The sequence below is a fragment of the Hyaena hyaena genome, unplaced genomic scaffold (assembly GCF_003009895.1).
Source record: "Hyaena hyaena isolate Hyena2069 unplaced genomic scaffold, ASM300989v1 scaffold_195, whole genome shotgun sequence".
Taxonomy (NCBI): Eukaryota; Metazoa; Chordata; class Mammalia; order Carnivora; family Hyaenidae; genus Hyaena; species Hyaena hyaena.
This window is the reverse complement of record NW_024080827.1, coordinates 1,583,997-1,600,974: the sequence shown is the minus strand read 5'-3', so window position 1 is coordinate 1,600,974 and position 16,978 is coordinate 1,583,997. Positions and strand designations below refer to the sequence as shown.

At 44.8% G+C, this 16,978-nt stretch overlaps 1 protein-coding gene across 3 annotated transcripts in view; it reads left to right on the top strand.

Moving 5' to 3' along the window:
- Positions 1 to 16,978, top strand: part of PROM1 (prominin 1) — a 112,349-nt gene that overhangs the window by 3,185 nt on the left and 92,186 nt on the right. For all 3 annotated transcript variants that reach the window (XM_039241561.1, XM_039241563.1, XM_039241562.1), the window contains exon 2: positions 3,421 to 3,873. In XM_039241561.1, coding sequence (XP_039097492.1) covers positions 3,651 to 3,873 — 223 coding nt within the window. In that variant the 5' untranslated portion in view covers positions 3,421 to 3,650. The remainder of the gene's footprint in view (positions 1 to 3,420; positions 3,874 to 16,978) is intronic.

The following is a 16,978-nucleotide window of genomic DNA, read 5'->3' as shown; positions in this document are numbered from 1 at the left end:
GTGTGAGGAGATAGCCCCCGAGCGAACAGTTTCCAAGGCTTGCAAAGTTGAGGGTCCCAGCAGAAGGCATGGCCCTAGGATGGTAGACCAGTTCTCTGCCATGGGTAAACCCAGCAAGGAGACAGTCTGCTGCCTATATTGTGGGAATAGCGACAAACAGTCCGACACCTCCCTTCCAGAGGCTACGGGACTGCTAATAAACACTTGATACAATTTTGAAATAGGTAAAAATGACCATTTCCTGTCAGTTCTCCCTCTACCCCTCACCATTGGATTTCAGCAATCCGTACTGAGTGCCTACTGTGTGCCTGACTTGGGGGTACAGAGATGAGTAAATCAGGGACCCCACACAGCAGCTGGGATGGATCAGCTCAATGCAATATAAGAAGGGCATTTGGGGACGGCGTCTTTGCAAAGTGGCATGAGTTACCCAGGTGAGGGAGCACTCAGGAACACTGCTGGTTCTCAAACTTCAGTTGTGTTGAGAATCAGTCACCAGGAAGAGTGTTAGAAGTGCACGTTAATGGGTCCCATCCCCCCAAATTAAGTCCAATAATTAGCATTTTAAATAAATACCCCATTTTATGGGAATGCTGATCTTGGGCCGGGAGAGCTGGCCTCAGTGTGTGGGGGACAGTTAGGATCTGCCCTGAGGTGCTCTGGCTGCCCCGTGAGCTTCACAGGTGAGGACCCAACTTTTACTAATTATCTAGTTTTCCTAAGTAGTGAGATTTTAATATTTTCTTCACATTTACCCCACAAGTGAGAGGGACAGCACGACGCTTTGGAGCAAGGGGTGAAGAAATCTGGACCGGGAGCCGCAGGCCCTGGCTGGCTGGCTTGGCACTTCCAGCAGTGCGTGGGGCTGCGTTTCCTGTGGGATTCGCCTTCCCCTGCTTTTTCACGAGGAAGCCTGGAACTGTTTCTTCCAGGCTTTTCCTCGGGCCTCCTGCCGTCTCTCTCCTGCGGCGCTGCTCTCCAGCCCTGGCCGAGGCTGCGTGGGGGCCTCGCAGGAAGTCTGCCTTTCTTAGCAGCTGAGCCTCTAATCCTTCCAGCTGCTGTGCTCCCTGACCGTCCGTTAGCAGCAAACAAGATAAGATGGGCGTGTGGGGAGTGTGTGTGCTGTGGGTAACGTATATGGTATTTGTGTGACAGTGTGTGCTGTGTGTAAGTTCTGTGTATGTGTGGAGTGTGTTCGTGTGTGTGGTATGTGCATGTATGGTGTATGCATGTGTGGTGCAGGTTAGTGTGTGGTATATATGTGGTGTGTTTGTATGTGTGGTTTGTGTATCTATGGTATGTGTGGATGTGTGTGGTGTGTGCTAGTGTGTGTACTGTGGTGTGTGTTCGTGTGTATGATGTGTGCTAGTGTATGTGTGTTACATACTAGTGTGTGTGGTGTGTGTGTGATATGTGTATGTGTGGTATGTGCTGGTGCGTGAATGTGTGTTGTGTGTATGTATAGTATGTGCTGGTGTGGTGTGTGTGTGTATGTGTGTATGATTTGTGCGGTGTGTGCTAGTACGTGTGGTATGTGCTACTATGGGGTGGTGTGTTTGTGTATGTGTGTGGTATGTGGTATGTGCCAGTGTGTGTGGTGTGTTAGTGTGTGTGCACATCCCTGCCCCCCCCCCCCCTGGTCTGAAGGACAGCGGCTACCCTGAATAACACACACGGTCTCCCCTCACCTCTCTCTCCTGCCCGGAGCAGCCCCGGAGACCCACCCAGAGTGGCCTGCAGAGGCCAGCTTGCTTTGTTTCTTCCCGATTTGTTCTGTCTGGAAACGATGGGAAGATGGCACAGAGCAGGCCCGGGTTTGAGTGTGCACCCTGGTGACTTCCGGTCAGGACCAGGGAAAGCTACAGCTTGTAGAGCCAAGGACAGGGTGTCTGCAGCAGCCAGGCCTGGAAGGGATGGTGGAAAGTCACTGGGGTCCTGGTGGTAGCCATGGGTGCGATGGAGTATGGTCTCCGGAAGCCCATAGGGGGTTAACGCGGTTGACGCTGGGAGCCGGAGAGGCTCTGAGCAGCCCCTGATTAGATAGAGAGAGAGAGTTCAGGGTCATTCTGTTGGGAGCTCTGTGCAGAAGCAACTGGAATGGAACAGGACTTAGAAGATGAGGCAACATCCAGAGGATTAAATACGAATTAACATCTCCACTCAGATAACTCCTGAAATCCCACGTCTCGTCTGGAGCTTTCTTCGACTTGGTGGAATGCAGGCAGCGGGCCCTCCGGCCCCTTGCGCAACGCGTCACTGTCTGGACCCCTCTTCCACCCTCTCGCAGTGTTTCAGGAGCACCCTGCCCTTACTCTGAAAGTTACTGAGTGTGTATCTCATGTATGAAATGGTATACAATCAGGGTGTTCCTGACCCCAGGACAGCATCCCAGATCTTCTGGTAGGTTCTGTCCCAGTGCACCTAGTTCCTCGCAGTGGCACCAGCATCGCCGTCATTTTGACCTACTTAGTTTTTTATCCTGCAGCACGTACTGAGCCCTGACTGTGAGCCCTGTCCTGCATTCAGTGTTGGGGACAGAAAAACAAAGGGACAGGGTCGACTTTGGAGAACTTCTAGGTCTCTTGCCCTCACCAGACACTGGCTTGGTAGCTGCTTCTAACCTTCTTGTTTATTTCTCTCGCCTGCTCTTGGGGTGGGTGCCCTGTCTCTCATCACTGGGACCCATAACTTCTAGGTAGTGACTTGAGGGTGGAGGTTTCCATCAGGATTACCCAGGTGGATGTGTTAGAAAGATAGATTCCAGTGTTACCCAGCCTGAGAAAGTTTGGATCCTGTCCTTGAGGCCTTCTAGTTTGGCTGAGGGTGAGGCGGAGAGCGGATGCCTGAAACAAGGTCAGTGAGCAAACAAGTAGAATAAAAGGCAGATAAGATAAATCCCCAGATGTAGGACGGCAACACCAGCTTGGAGAAAAACCGTCTATGACAGGAGGTGTCTGGGCCCCTGCGGGGAACATGAGACAGAGGGCCCTGTCGGAAGGGTGTCCTGGTGTCTTGCTGAGAGCTTGGACAAAGTCCCAGTTTTGAACTGTGGCCCCACCATTAGAACAGCCGTGACCTTGGGCAAGCCCCTGGGAAGTCTTCTCTGTGGTTCTTTCCTGATCTGTAAATGGGGTCCAGGCAGCACAGCATGTAGAACATTGTCCAGAACGTAGTTCAGTGCTTTAGTTTCTAAGCCTTCTCTACACCGTAAGGTGTTTCCTGAACCCTTAAAGTTCTGCGTTCTGCGTCTGGCGCCTGGGGAGGGACCTTCCCGCTTGCTTGCCCGGCGGCGCTAAGCAAGCTCCGCGTTTGCCTCCCACGCAGCGGATTAGGCCAAGGGCTGGCTCTCAAGCTTTGCAGGGAGGCACCTGGGGCGGGCAGGCCGCATGCCGCGTCACTGCTGCCCTTGTCTCCCACCAGGGATGGTGCCTTGAGCCACGGAGCCGAACACACCCGCAGCAGGCCCTTGGACGTGGTGGTTCACTGCATGCCGGCCCGGCCGGGAAAAGAAGGACTCCGCACACGCCGGGCTCCCGCACCCTTCCCGCAGAGGAATAGGAAACGCGGGCTCCCTGCTCACCCAAGGTTTCCAGAACCTCTGCGACAGGAGGCCACCAGCTCTACCTCATGCGTAGGGGACCTTGCTAGCGATGGCCCTGCTGCTCGGCGTCCTGCTGCTGCTGCTGGAGCTCTGCGGGAATACCCTCTCCGTGGGGTCAAGGTCATCCACAAAGGGGACTGAGGTCTTGGAATTTGAATTGCCTGCCGCGAACTATGAGACCAAAGACTCCTACAAAGCTGGGCCCATCGGCGGTCTCTTTCAAATCGTGCACGTCTTCCTGCGCGTGGTGCAGCCCAACGATTTCCCCGAAGGTGAGTGCCCATTGCGTGTCCCCAGACACGCTGCCGTGCGCACACATGATATTGTTCGTTAATAACGATACAGTAAATATGTCTTATACTCTGCAATTTAATGCATGCGATTCAAAGTGATTGGACTGCACAGGAGCTGAAAGTTTTGAGACAGAAGTGAAGAAAACTTGTACCAGGTTAATAGACTGCCAGGAATGTGATTATAAGAAATGAAATCAAAGTATGTTGCTAAGTTGGTTTTCCAGTTCTTTTTTTTTTTAATTTTTTAAATGTTTTTTTATTTATTTCTGAGAAAGAGAGAGAGACAGACAGACAGACAGCGTGAGCAGGGGAGGGTCAGAGAGAGAGGGAGACACAGAAGCTGAAGCAGGCTCCAGGCTCTGAGCTGTCAGCACAGAGCCCTGCACGGGGCTCGAACCCACTAACCAGAATCCGGGGATCATGACCTGAGCCCAAGTCGGACGCTTAACCGACTGAGCCACCCAGGCGCCCTGGTTTTCCAATTCTTGATCTTTCTTCCCTCCCTCTTTTTATTCCCTCCTGGTTCGAGCAATGAATGACTTACAAACCAAAGGTAAAAATGAGGGTAAAAATGCAAATTCTTTGACATCAAATAAGTTAATAATTAACTCTGGTGGCTAGACCAGCACTTACAAATTGACCTCTCCTCCACCCACCACAAAGTGCAATTTCAGACTGCTTCCAACAAAGGCAAGCCTGACCCAGTGTGTTTACCTGAGTAACTGTTTATGGCAGTTCCAAGACTTGAAGTGTGAGGAAGGGAGGGATGGCCCCTTGTTGGAACCTTGATGATGTGGTGCCTGACTCTTGGTGAGGATCGCTGTGTTTGCCTACTCTCTGTACTTAGAAATCCACGGGTATGTGTTTTCAGCAAGGAGATTATGAAAATTTATTTTCATAAGTCTAAATATTTATTGACTTAATATTAGATCTCTTCTAGGCTTGTTTTTTAACTAAGAAGATTTGAACAATATTATTGATTACCATAATATACAGATGGTAAAATTTGTAGTAATCATTATCATCTTCCTTAGCTGGTCAGCTGTTTATAAGAGGATTGTGTGTGTGTGTGTGTGTGTGTGTGTGTGTGTGTGTGTAAGAGACAGAGAGATGGAGAGCAGGAAAGAGAGAAAGAGAATGTATTTAGTGAACTTTAACACTTGTTTGTATTATGGGCAGTTGATAGATTTTCATCAAGACACATTTATATTGAAACTGTTCTGCATTGGGGCACCTGGGTGGCTCAGTCAGTTAAGCGTCCGACTTTAGCTCAGGTCATGATCTCACTGTTCACAATTGCCAGCCCTGCGTTGCTCTGTGCACTGATAGCTCACAGCCTGGAGCCTGCTTTGGATTCTCTGTCTCTCTCTCTGTCTCTCTCTCTCTCTCTCTCACTCTTCCCCCTAACCCCCCACTCAGTGCTCTCTCTCTCTCTCTTCCCCCCTTAAAGATAAATACAAACATTAAACACTTTCTAAATAAAAAAATAAATTGTTTCGCATTTGTCATAAATTAAGCTACTAAAATGGTTTGAAGTGTAGTTCTTAATTTTTTGTTAGTCTAAGTTTTAATTCAATAAAACAAATCACTCTGGACCCTGTTGTCATTGAAGAGAATCCTGAACAAATACTACTTAGTATTTATGTCCCTGCTTAAGAGACTAAATCTGGAAACTCAAAAGACAGAAGTAGAAAATAAACCGTTTATTTATTAATGTTGGATACAAATTCACTATTCTTAGTAGATAGCTTTTCATTTATTTGTAAAGTTAGTGTAAATATTATTGAATAAACTAATACCTACTAGTGTTTTTAATCTTAGCTTCTTTGTTTTTTATGCAATAGGAATAAAATTCATTTGTTTCATTTGAATTTATAATGACATCTTCAAAAAGATTGTGAAGCATCCATGTGTTATTAAGGCATATCATGTAATTAGTTAATCCTATAATCTCTTTCCATATGTTGCTTTATTTTGCTTCCTCTAGATTTCATAGGAAGGCTTCCTCACACTTAGTTTATAAGAGAAAACCGTATTTTTTAAAGTCTTCATTCAAACGATCAGTTCAAAAGGCATTTGCTTCTAATGCATTCTAAGATTTTGAATTCCAGCGTCATTATTAGTCTAGAAGGAGGTGTCTGAAGAATTAAATCCTGCTGTAATCTGAGGGTGTTAGCCTTGCTTGTCCCTTGACCTTCATCAATACTTATTACTTTGGAAGAAGACATTCCCAAAAGTCTCAACAGGAGATCAGAGCAGACCAGCAGTGCCCCTTTAAAAAACAAAACAAAACAAAACAAACAAAAAATCCCCAACTCATTAGGTTGCTTCAAGAATATTATATTGAATTTCACAGGTGACATTATGGGATGTTGGTTTTTTCCCCACCACCCCATTATTTAATTTTTTTCATCTAGTTACTAGATTTCATAGTGGTCTCAAAGTGCTCTTTAGGAACTTTGTCACATAAAGCACAAATACAAGACACATTTTGTCCTGCCGGGGCCAGTGCATTGCATGAGCACCAGATCATAAGCAGATGTCTTCATAATTGAAGATACAAGACAACAACAATGAGAGAGAGAAGGAGAGATAGAGAGAAATGGAATCCTGTTTAGAAGCTTACCCGACGTAAAGCATTAACCAAAACAGATGACTTCAGGACAGATCCTCTACAAAGTAACATCCTTGCAGAAGAAATTATCACCTAGATATACTCTTTCATTTGGAAGAGTAGAGTGATTTAAAAAAATTTTTTTTTAAATGTTTATTTTCTAGAGATATGAAGACCACGAGCAGGGAGGGGCAGAGAGAGAGGGAGACACAGAACCTGAAGCAGGCTCCAAGCTCTGAGCTGTCAGCACAGAGCCCGACGTAGGGCTTGAACTCACAAACCTTGAGATCATGATCTGAGTCAAGATTGGACGCTTAACCAACTGAGCCACCCAGGCCCCCAAGAGTAGAGTGATTTAGATGCAGAGTCGGCGGCCAGTGCAGGAGTGGGAGAGAAAGTGAGGACCTTCCAGCCTGGGCTCCCTTTTTTCATGCCATTGGACTGGGGAGTTTTCCGTTTTACATCCCGTGTCCGAGCAAAACAGCATACCACATTCTGCAATTTGTAACTGTCTAAAGCGAAGCCTATGTTGTAGCCTTATAAATACAAGGTGGAAAGATCTTATTTAGCTGGGGCTTGAGACAAAGGCCTACTTAACTTCCTGGGCAGACCAGGAAGACAGGTAACTACTATTCACCACGGCAGAATGTGCCCAAGAACCTGGTGTGGGTACTTCATAAATACCTGCCCTGGTCTGAAGCTTCAGGACGGATTCTGAGTCCTGGGCTTAGACTCACTAAGAGAGTGATGGCTTACATTGCGGAGGAGTCACTTGTCCATTCATTCAACGTAGAAAGGGAGTCGATGGCAGGATGACCAGGGGGAATTGAGGGAAGAGTGTTCTAGGAACAGGGAATAGCGTGCCCAGGGAGTGGAGGACATAGTGGTTCATGGTGGACCCATGAGGTGGGTATTCGTGGAATAAGTCTGCTAAGGTCGAAGAGCCAGAGCTGGAGGACTCTGTCAAACTCGGTAGTTTTGTAGCCAGAAGAGACGCGAAAGCAGCATGAGCAAAGGTTTCACTCAGTCAGCAAGCATTTATTGCTAGCCCCTGCTTTCTGTGGTACACCCGCTGGGGGCTGTGAGCCAGAGTGGAAGAGCAATTGAGTGTTGGGAAAAGAATCTCATAGCGGCTGGTTGGAGAGGTAATAAGGAGATAGAAGGTTCTGCAGTGGTCCAGAGGGAGGTACTAATGGACTAACTTAGTACAAGGCAAAGGTAATGGGGGAAACAGAGGCAGGATCCATTTCATGGATTTCATTTCAAAGGACTTTGGATTAAATCCTAGCCCTGGCCATTACCTACCGAGCGATCTTGACCAAGTTAATGTTCAGAACCTCTGTTGGCATAGATGTAATATGACTATACTCATACCTCACTTTGTAGCTTTTATCTGTGAGGCTGTATGTAAAGCTTATGTTTAAAACCGTGGCTGGAAGGCACAGATAAAAATTCTCAATCAGTGTAGCTGCTATTAATATTATTTGAGAGGAAGAATTGACCAAATTTAATGCCAAGATTGGTGTCGAAAAGGGACGTGGGAAAAGACGTCTCCAGGAGGGATCGTTAAAATGTCCTTGCTGCTGCTCCATCAGGAATTTTCTCCTTGGAGAATCAGTTCCATTACTTTTGAAGTTCAATGGGCTGTGTCTCACACAGCGTCTGTCAGCGGTACGCACCACCTCACGTGTCTACACCCGCGTCCGCCAGCCCTGCAGTATCAGAATGGAGTCTATCTAGAAGGCCAAGCTTGGATGCAGTGCTAGCCTACTGAGTGGTCTGTACTCCTCCACAAAAGCACTGACATCCATTTTTGGTTCTTTGTTCTTCCCCGCAGTCCCCAATATCTGCTATAAGACATACTTCACTAGGTGTTAGCTCATTTGGAGGTAGATGATGGTGGTAAATGGTGGTCCCATTTCTGATTAATATGCCCCCACCCCTTTAGAGATTGGAAAGCTTAAGTCAGAAGGAGATGATATGTTCAAGGTACACAACCAGCCTATGGCAGATTGAGAACCAGGAGTAGTTATTTCTCCTCTATTCCACAGCCTACCATATGAGTAGTTTATTTCCCTTTCACTTTACCACAGTGCTTTAACAGTGTCTGTGGGTCACTATGAAAAATGGTAATTTTGCACATTGAAAAAGTGTGTTGCAGAAGATCATCTGGTGTGGATGCTGAACAGTGGCTTTTCAATTTCATATGTCCGTGATGAATTTGGCATAACTCATGACCCAAATCAGAGCTATTCTATTGGAAAAAGTAGGAAAAAAAAACCCCACATCCTCTGCTTTTATTTTTATAGAAGTCCTAAAATTATTCTCTGCTCTGTTTTGGTGTATCTTTATATGAGGCTTTAGGCTGGTTGGCCTGTTTCTACAGCATTCTGTGCTAATCTGCTTTGAGCCTGGGGTTTGGTGGGTGCCCAATGGAAGCTGGGTGAGCAGGAGGCATGGGAGGAGGGAAGAGTGTATCTGAGATCTGGGCGGGTTGTTCCAGTAAACGGGAGTTCCCTCCATTGCAGAGACCTGTTAGTTGAGGGAATCAAAAAAGAGTTTATCACCAGGACTCCAGGTTACGTTGCGGCACCCAGCCACCGGGGAAGAAGCCTCACCTGGGGCCTCTTCGCCTCCCACCTTGGCTCCTCTCTGCACGCAGCCCCTTCACACTTCCGCCTCTGGGTGTCTCCGTTCTTGCCCTACCTATGGCAGAGAACCGGGGTGCCAGCCTCATAGATTTCAGGCCAACTTCCTGGAAAATGATTGGGAGTTGTCTTCTCTTTAAGTCCCAAGCCCCAGTTCCAGATTCCAGTCCTGCCTGAGCCAGTCACCAGCCATGGACCCACTGAATAACAATGGCCGGCATCGCAGCTCGTGGGCCTGGTGCTGTGAGCCACCAATGTCCTCGTGGCATCACGGGTAAGGAGATGCTTCCCAGGAAAGAGGATGACTGGGTGGATGGCCCATTAGGTGTGTCTTGGCCAATGTCCACTGAGAGTCAGGATGTTGTATTACATTCAACACCTCTGTGTTCTTACTTAGTTTAGACAAAACCAGCATTGTCTTCTTTAAATCACATGACTCATATTGGCAACGGGCCTGGCCATAAAAAAAGGTCATTGAGGGAAAGAACTAACATCTAGTGATCCTTCCTTCCTGGTGTCGCTCAGTATGCTGGACGTTCTACACGTGTCATCGCTTTCCATTCTAACTTTTTTTTTAATGTTTTTTAAAATTTACTTCTGAGAGAGAGAGAGAGAGAGAGAGACAGCGTGAGCAAGGGAGGGTCAGAGAGAGAGGGAGACACAGAATCTGAAACAGCACAGAGCCTGATGGGGGCTCAAACCCACGAACCGTGAGATCATGACCTGAGCCGAAGTCGGACGCTCAACCGACTGAGACACCCAGGCGCCCCCATTCTAACTTTTATAAGAGCCAACAGCTATGATGCACCTATTTTCCGGGATTTGAACAACTCAATAACTCTGTGAGCTAGGTAGTATTATTCTCATTTTACAGAAAAGGAAGCTGAGGTCCAGAGAGTAACTGACTTGTCCAGCATCACGCAACTAGTCAGTGGCAAAGTAGGGCGGGAATCCAGGTAGGCTGGCTTTATTGTCCAGGCTCATTCATAGTCACTGCCTGTATTTGTTGATCAGAAACTCAGGAGACTTGGGGGATGGTTCCAAGTTCATATACATTGAAGGCTAAGCGGTCAACCCAGGATTTGCCCCAGGGCTCATGACTTGTCACCCCCGTGCTGCACCATATCACCTCTGTGGAGTAGTTCTGCTGTACAGATTGTATTTACATGTCCCCAGTGACCTGTTAAGTGTGGGGCAGGGTTTGGGTGGGAGGTGACACATGACACGTCCATAAACTTTTATGGGCGTGACTCTAATCCATTCTACACATCTTCTGCTTCATAGAACAGCTCTTGCAGCTAACCTGAACATCTGGGTTTTTTGACTATATTCCTATAACCTTGTCTACAAAGTTCTGCTGGGACATGCTCCTGACTTTATGCATGTAAACAGCAGAGGCAGGCCATGCTTTTCTGGGAAATGTGTGCCGGTCCCACAAAAGACACAAGAAGAAAAGCTTCCTCCTCTTCTGGCCTCTAGTGATGACATCCTTTTAGGAAGCCTTCCAACACACGCAGAAAATGAGAGCTTCAATATGAATGTACATAAAGAGAGGCCACCGCAGCAGCTGCTGGATGAAGCCGTTGCAGTATTAAATACCACTTGTCCACAGGCGTTGAGTGGAAGAGACGTCCTAAAATTTGCACTTGGAGAAGCAGCTGTAAAGGGCGCCTGCACTGGGAAGGCAGTGCTGGGTCAGAACTGAAGAGCAAGATGAGACGTTAGCAGGAGAGATGATCGGTCCGGGAGGCCTGCCATGTATCCTCTGCTTGATGGGGATCTAGATCGGGAAATGAGCCCAACACTTGAGCCATGGTGAAGAACTCACATGGTGAAGAAGCCACTGCCTGGCTTTTGAATCCTGGCTCCATTGTTTACTATCTCTGTAGCCTTGGGCAAGTTACTGAAACTCTCTGTTCCTTAGTCTTCTCTCTGTAAAATGGAGATAATAATCATGGTACTTTGGGGGGGCATCATAATATTTAAATAAATAATGTTTGTGAAGCAATTAGAACAGGATCGAATACACACTAAGTGCTCGGTGTGTGTCAAATAAAATAGGAATGTATAAAATTCATACTCGTTAAAAGCTTTTAAGTTAGTGTCAGATTTGGGGTGATCCCATGAGCAAAAGAACAAGTATTTATTTGATCTCCAACTGTGTTGGTTTCCTAGAGCTGCCATAACAAATCATCACAAACTTGGAGGCTTAAAACAATAGAAGTTTATTCTCTCATACTTCCGAGGGCCAGAAGTCCAAAGTCAAGGTACTGGCAGGACCACACTGTGTCTGAAGGCTCTAGGGGAGAATCCTTCTTGCTCTTTTGGCTTCTGGTGGCTCTAGGGGTTCCAGTCTCTGCCTGTCTTCACACGGCCCCCTTCTGTGTCACTGTCTCCCTCTGCTCTTCTCTTATAAGGACACCTGTCATTGGCATTAGGGCTCATCCTATATCCAGGATGATATCATTTCAAAATCCTTAACTTAATTAGGTTGGCAAAGACACTTCTTCCACATAAGGTCACTTTCACAGATTCCTGGGGTCAAGACTTGGACATGTCTCTTTGAAGGCCACCTTTCAACATGCACACCCATGACAGACTTCTTTAGTTCTCTCCAACGGCTCAGCGATAATCAAGTAATGTGGCCAAGGTCACATTTCTGAAAAATGGAACTGGATCCAAACCTGACTGTTTGATTACAAGTGCTCACATTTTAATCCTGCAAACAGGTAGTGAGTTCCAGCTGGATGCCAGGCCTGGTGCTGTTTGGCAGAGATGGCATAGACCAGGGTTTCTCTGTTCTCAAAAGGCTAACATTGAGCGAGGAGACCTCGATCTGCTAATAAGCAGGGCAAGCTTGTCCTCGATCATTGTCAGGTTTCAAGAGTGGGCTCCTGGCTGTTCAGAGGAAGAATTAGTCACGTTGGGGCCAACGAAAAAATTCATGGAGGAAGTAGCATTTGAACTGAGCTGTGAATATCTGGAAGGGGTTAGGAAGCAGAGGACAACATCCCAGGTGCATAAAGCAGAAGCCTGAGTGATGCAGGTTGAGACAGGAGCTCATAGGATGTGGCCTGGATATGAGGCTAGAGCCCTGCTTGCCTGGGAGATGGTCAGGCCATGAGCCTGGGGAGATGCCAAGACATCCGCATGGGGATCTGCAGACAGTGAAGGGCAGGCATCGCACAGTAAACCTGTTGTCCTGACCTAAGCTACAGGAAAAAGGCCATGGGGAGGAAACATTGTCCACTGATCCTGTTCTTGGAAATTCTCAGCTACACTTGGACACTAGTGGCCTAGCTCAGTGCTACCCTAGGTGTGGCATTTGGAACAAGAGCATCCACATCACTTGGAAGCCTATTAGAAACGCTGATATTTAGGTCCCACCCACCCCATATCTAGCAAATCAAACTCTTTCTTTTAATTTAAAACTTTTTTGAAAATATTTTTGCGTTGAAGCATAATATGCTTACGGAAAAATGCCCCTAAATATACACCGTGATGGCTTTTTCACAAACTGCATACATCTGTGTAACCAGCACCCATATCAAAGAAAAGAACAGCATCCCAGGAGAACCCTGACTTGTTTCCTGTTCGTTGTCCTCTGACTCATCCCAGGGGTAACCCCTCCCATGCCTGTCAATAGTATATATTAGTTATGCCTGATGGAACACAGTACACCCACTTTGGTTTCTGGCTTCTTCTGCTCAACATTTTATTTGTAAGATTCTCCCAGATTGTTGCACGTAGTTGTAAATATTCGTTCTTGCTATTATACGATTCTATCACACGAATAAACAGTTTTCCAAGATGATATAACAATCAAATCTTCTTTTTAAAATTATTTCCTTATTTATTTATTTTTGAGAGAGAGCACGTGAGTTGGAGAGGGGCAGAGAGAGAGACAGAGGATGCAAAGCAAGTTCTGCATTGTGACCACAGAGCCCAATGCAGAACTTGAACTCACGAACGGTGAGGTCATGACCTGAGGTGAAATCAAGAGTTAGCTGCTTAACTGACTGAGACACCCAGGTGCCCCTCCTTCTGTCTCTTTTTAGTTTATAGGATGCTCCTCCATGTCTTTTTCTTTCTTGCAGTTTGTTTGCTGAAGAACCTAGTTACTTTTCCTTTACTATTTCTTATAGGTTGAACTTGACTGGTTCCATTTCCATTGGTGTTCTTAACGTGTTTCTCTGTCCTCTTCATTTCCTGTAAGCCAGTATTCATAAAGATCAGATACAAGTTCCTTTTGGGCACAAAAGCAATTTATAGATACTATTGTACATTCACACCAGGACACAGATACTATCTGATTGACTTTCTTTTTGTGATGTTAGCAGCACTGATGATCACTGGTTTCATTCATTCATTCATAGTGGGTCCAGCCCTTTCAGTAGTTTTACTAACATGATCTCAGGTATATCAAAAATCTTAAGGAACAAAATGGAATGCCTTGCATATTCTGTAACTGCAAGTTTTCACTTAATAGTGTTTCATGGACATCTTTCCATATCTGTTCCTGTTTGGGTATTGCCTGAACTAGAAAGGTTTTTTAAATAAGGAACTTGAAACATTTATTCACCAACCTTTTGATGTAGAGCCAACACCGAAAAAAAATTTTTTTATCATGAGTTAATTGTTTGGAGTTTCCTGATTGGTGTTTCTGATATAAATAGCAGCCAAAATGTATCCTCTATAATTTTTGGTTTCTTTGTTTTGATTTCCATGAATTCAAAGAAAACACTTAGAGTTCGGAGTTGTATATTTTTAGTTTGCTTTTTCTTCCCAAACTTTTACAGTTTACTCACACATAATTTCATCCAATTGACTGGTCTTTATTAAATCTTTATAGAACATTTAGTTTTCTATGCTCATTCTTTTTATGTGCATATTTCCTCAGTTTGTATGAAATTTAATTATACGTTGAACTTATTATACATATAAAAAGACAGAAAGAAGCTTGGGAGCAAACTGTGTGTTATGGGTTGGATTGTTTTCCCCGCCCCGAAGTGACATGTTGAAGTCCTAACCCCTGACACCTCAGAATGTGACCTCATTTGGAGATAAGGTTTCTGCTCATGCCAGTAGTTAAGATGAGGCCCCTAAACTTATATGACTAGTGTCCTTAGGAGGGGAAAGTTATAGACAGATATAGACACAGGGAGGGTGTCATGTGAATACCAGAGGGATGATGCCACAAGTCAAGAAACCACTAAAATCTAGGAGAGACCTAGAACAGACCCTTCCTTAGAGCCTTCAGAAGCAGCATGCCCTTATTCGCTCCTTGATCTTGGACTTCCAGCCCCAAGAACTGTGAAACAAAACATTTCTGTGGTTTAAGCCACTTTATTGTGGTGTTTTGTTGCAACAGGCGTAACCAATGCATCCACTCAGGAAGTAGATGAGTGAACTGGTGTTGGGGAGGGCCAGGGTACCCAAGAGAGGTGGTCACTTCACGGTGAAGGACAGCGCACAGCCATGTTTTCTGAGGGAAGGAAATGATGACTGGGTAGTCTGGTCAGTTGGAAAGGGGGGTTAGCTCCGCAAGGCTCTACTGTGCATTTATATATACATCTGAGTCACTTTGATTCATGAAGATTCAATGATATGTGCTGAAAAGGAAAAAAAAGGAGAAATGTTTGGGTCTCTCTGCCAATCTACAACCACATATGTAGTTTTCACCTGAAGGACTTATTGCCTCCATCAGCACTTAAAAAGGAAAACTGGCATTGCTTGTTTGACGCCAGAGATTTAAGGGAATTCCTCTCTGTCTCCTTTTTGTTCACTGGAATCCCTGCCTGACGTGAGGCCCCAAGTCCCTTCAAGATCAGACACCTCATTCTGTTCCTTCTTGCCTTCCACATGCCTCCAAGCAACGTTCTGCTGTTTCTTTAAAACCTTCCCAATGTGATATGTATTCTGGAAACCTGGAACCTTCCATCTCATTATTTTGCCTGTACTATTTCTGTATCCCTTGCACACTTGGACTGTTACATGTTTAACACCACCTTTGATCGTTTGCAGTCCTAGATGATAAATTTATTGAGGCCAGCAGTGCTTGGGCACTTCAGAAATGCTTCATAATCTCTTGCTTTTGTTTTGCTATATCTGAATTTTAAACAAGATTATACTTTTCCCTCCCTACCAAATTCTTTATTAACTCGACAAAGGTTGAGTTTTTGCTATGTGTACTTTCTTGAAATACTGGTGCCATGATGATACCACTGAGCTATTATACAGTAAAACCCTCAGGGCCAGGTGTCTTTCTAGAGTGGGTAGCCCTGCTTTGAAATTTTATTCTATAACCCCTTACTGTCAGGTTTGCAACTTTTTAATTTTCTTTTTGTGTTATCAGATGTGAATGCAGCTCTCTGCTTTCTTAGAATCCTAATGCTTCACTTTGTATGTTTGAGTTGCAGTGGGTGACTCCATTTTTCCTGAAGAATTCAAGCTGCATGGACTTTATGATAGCTATATATATTTCAGAGACAATACTTTATTTCCAAGGTTACTGCTTTTTTACTTGCTTGGGAAAACTCAAGTTTATAATTTTTTAGCCAGCAGGACTTTCAAACTTAACAGTAATTAAATATCTGTGAAGGGCTTGAGAGCAAAGAACATCATATGTGATTCAGACTAAAGATGACAAGGAGTCCTGGAGATACCTGAACTGAGAAAGGATAAATATTGAATTAAGTCTAAATCACTACATGGGTCCCATTATATTCATTGCTCTCAGGCCCAGTATTTATTAAAATAATTTAAAGCTAAATTTATTTTTAAATGTAAAGGCAATATGTACAATAAAAAACAAATAATATTCAAAGGTAATGATTGCTAACAAGTTTTTTATGTAGCTGTGCACTGATCCATTTATTCATTCATTCATTCAGTGGGTATTTGGTGAGTGCTTGTCAAGTACCAGCTTGTGTTCTAGGCTCTGGAAATAAACATCCACAAAATGTTTTACACACACACATTTTTATAAAGGAATTATTCAACATTTTTTTGCCCCCTTGCTTTTTCAACTTAACATATCTGGTAGATTATTCTGGACATCCATTTCACTTCTCTTCAATGTCACAAAATGCAGGAAAGTACAGAAAAAAAGTCATGGAACATTGGTAGTTTTCTTATGCTTCCAGATGGATTAAGTAGTCACATTGTTTTGAATAAAAGAAAGAAAACATAGTTGTCACAATTGGAATCCCCTTTACATACCATCACTGACCCCATTCCCCTCCTGCACGCCCTCCTTTGCTTTGCTTCTCCATAGAAACTCGTTTCCTTTCGATACATGTTTCTAAGGTACTCATAGTACATATCCACAGAGTTTTATTTTGTGTGTGTCTTGCTTTATGTCTGCTTATTTGGGGGGGGGGTGTTGCTTTTTGCTTGTTTTTGTTTTAATTTTTAAAAATCTTTATTTTTGAGAGTGAGAGCAGGGGAGGAACAGAGAGAGAGGGAGACACAGAATCTAAAGCAGGCTACAGGCTCTGAGCTTGAACTCACAAACCACGAGTTCATGATCTGAGTTGAAGTTGGATGCTCAACCAACTAAGCCACCCAGGAGCCCCTGTTTTTGTTTTTGTTTTTATCCACTGTTAAGTTTTGGGTTTCTCTTCATGTTGAAACCCATGTTAATTTCAGCTGTGCATTCGTCCCATTGTGAGTAAGCCACGTGTGTTTATTCTGTTCTCTATGTTTTTGGGCCTCTTCCTCATCCTTGTAACTGCTATAGTGCTCCATTGATTAGACAATGCATTTCACTATTCTTGGTGGATATTTGGGTTATCAGGTCTTTTTACTGCTACAAGACTGC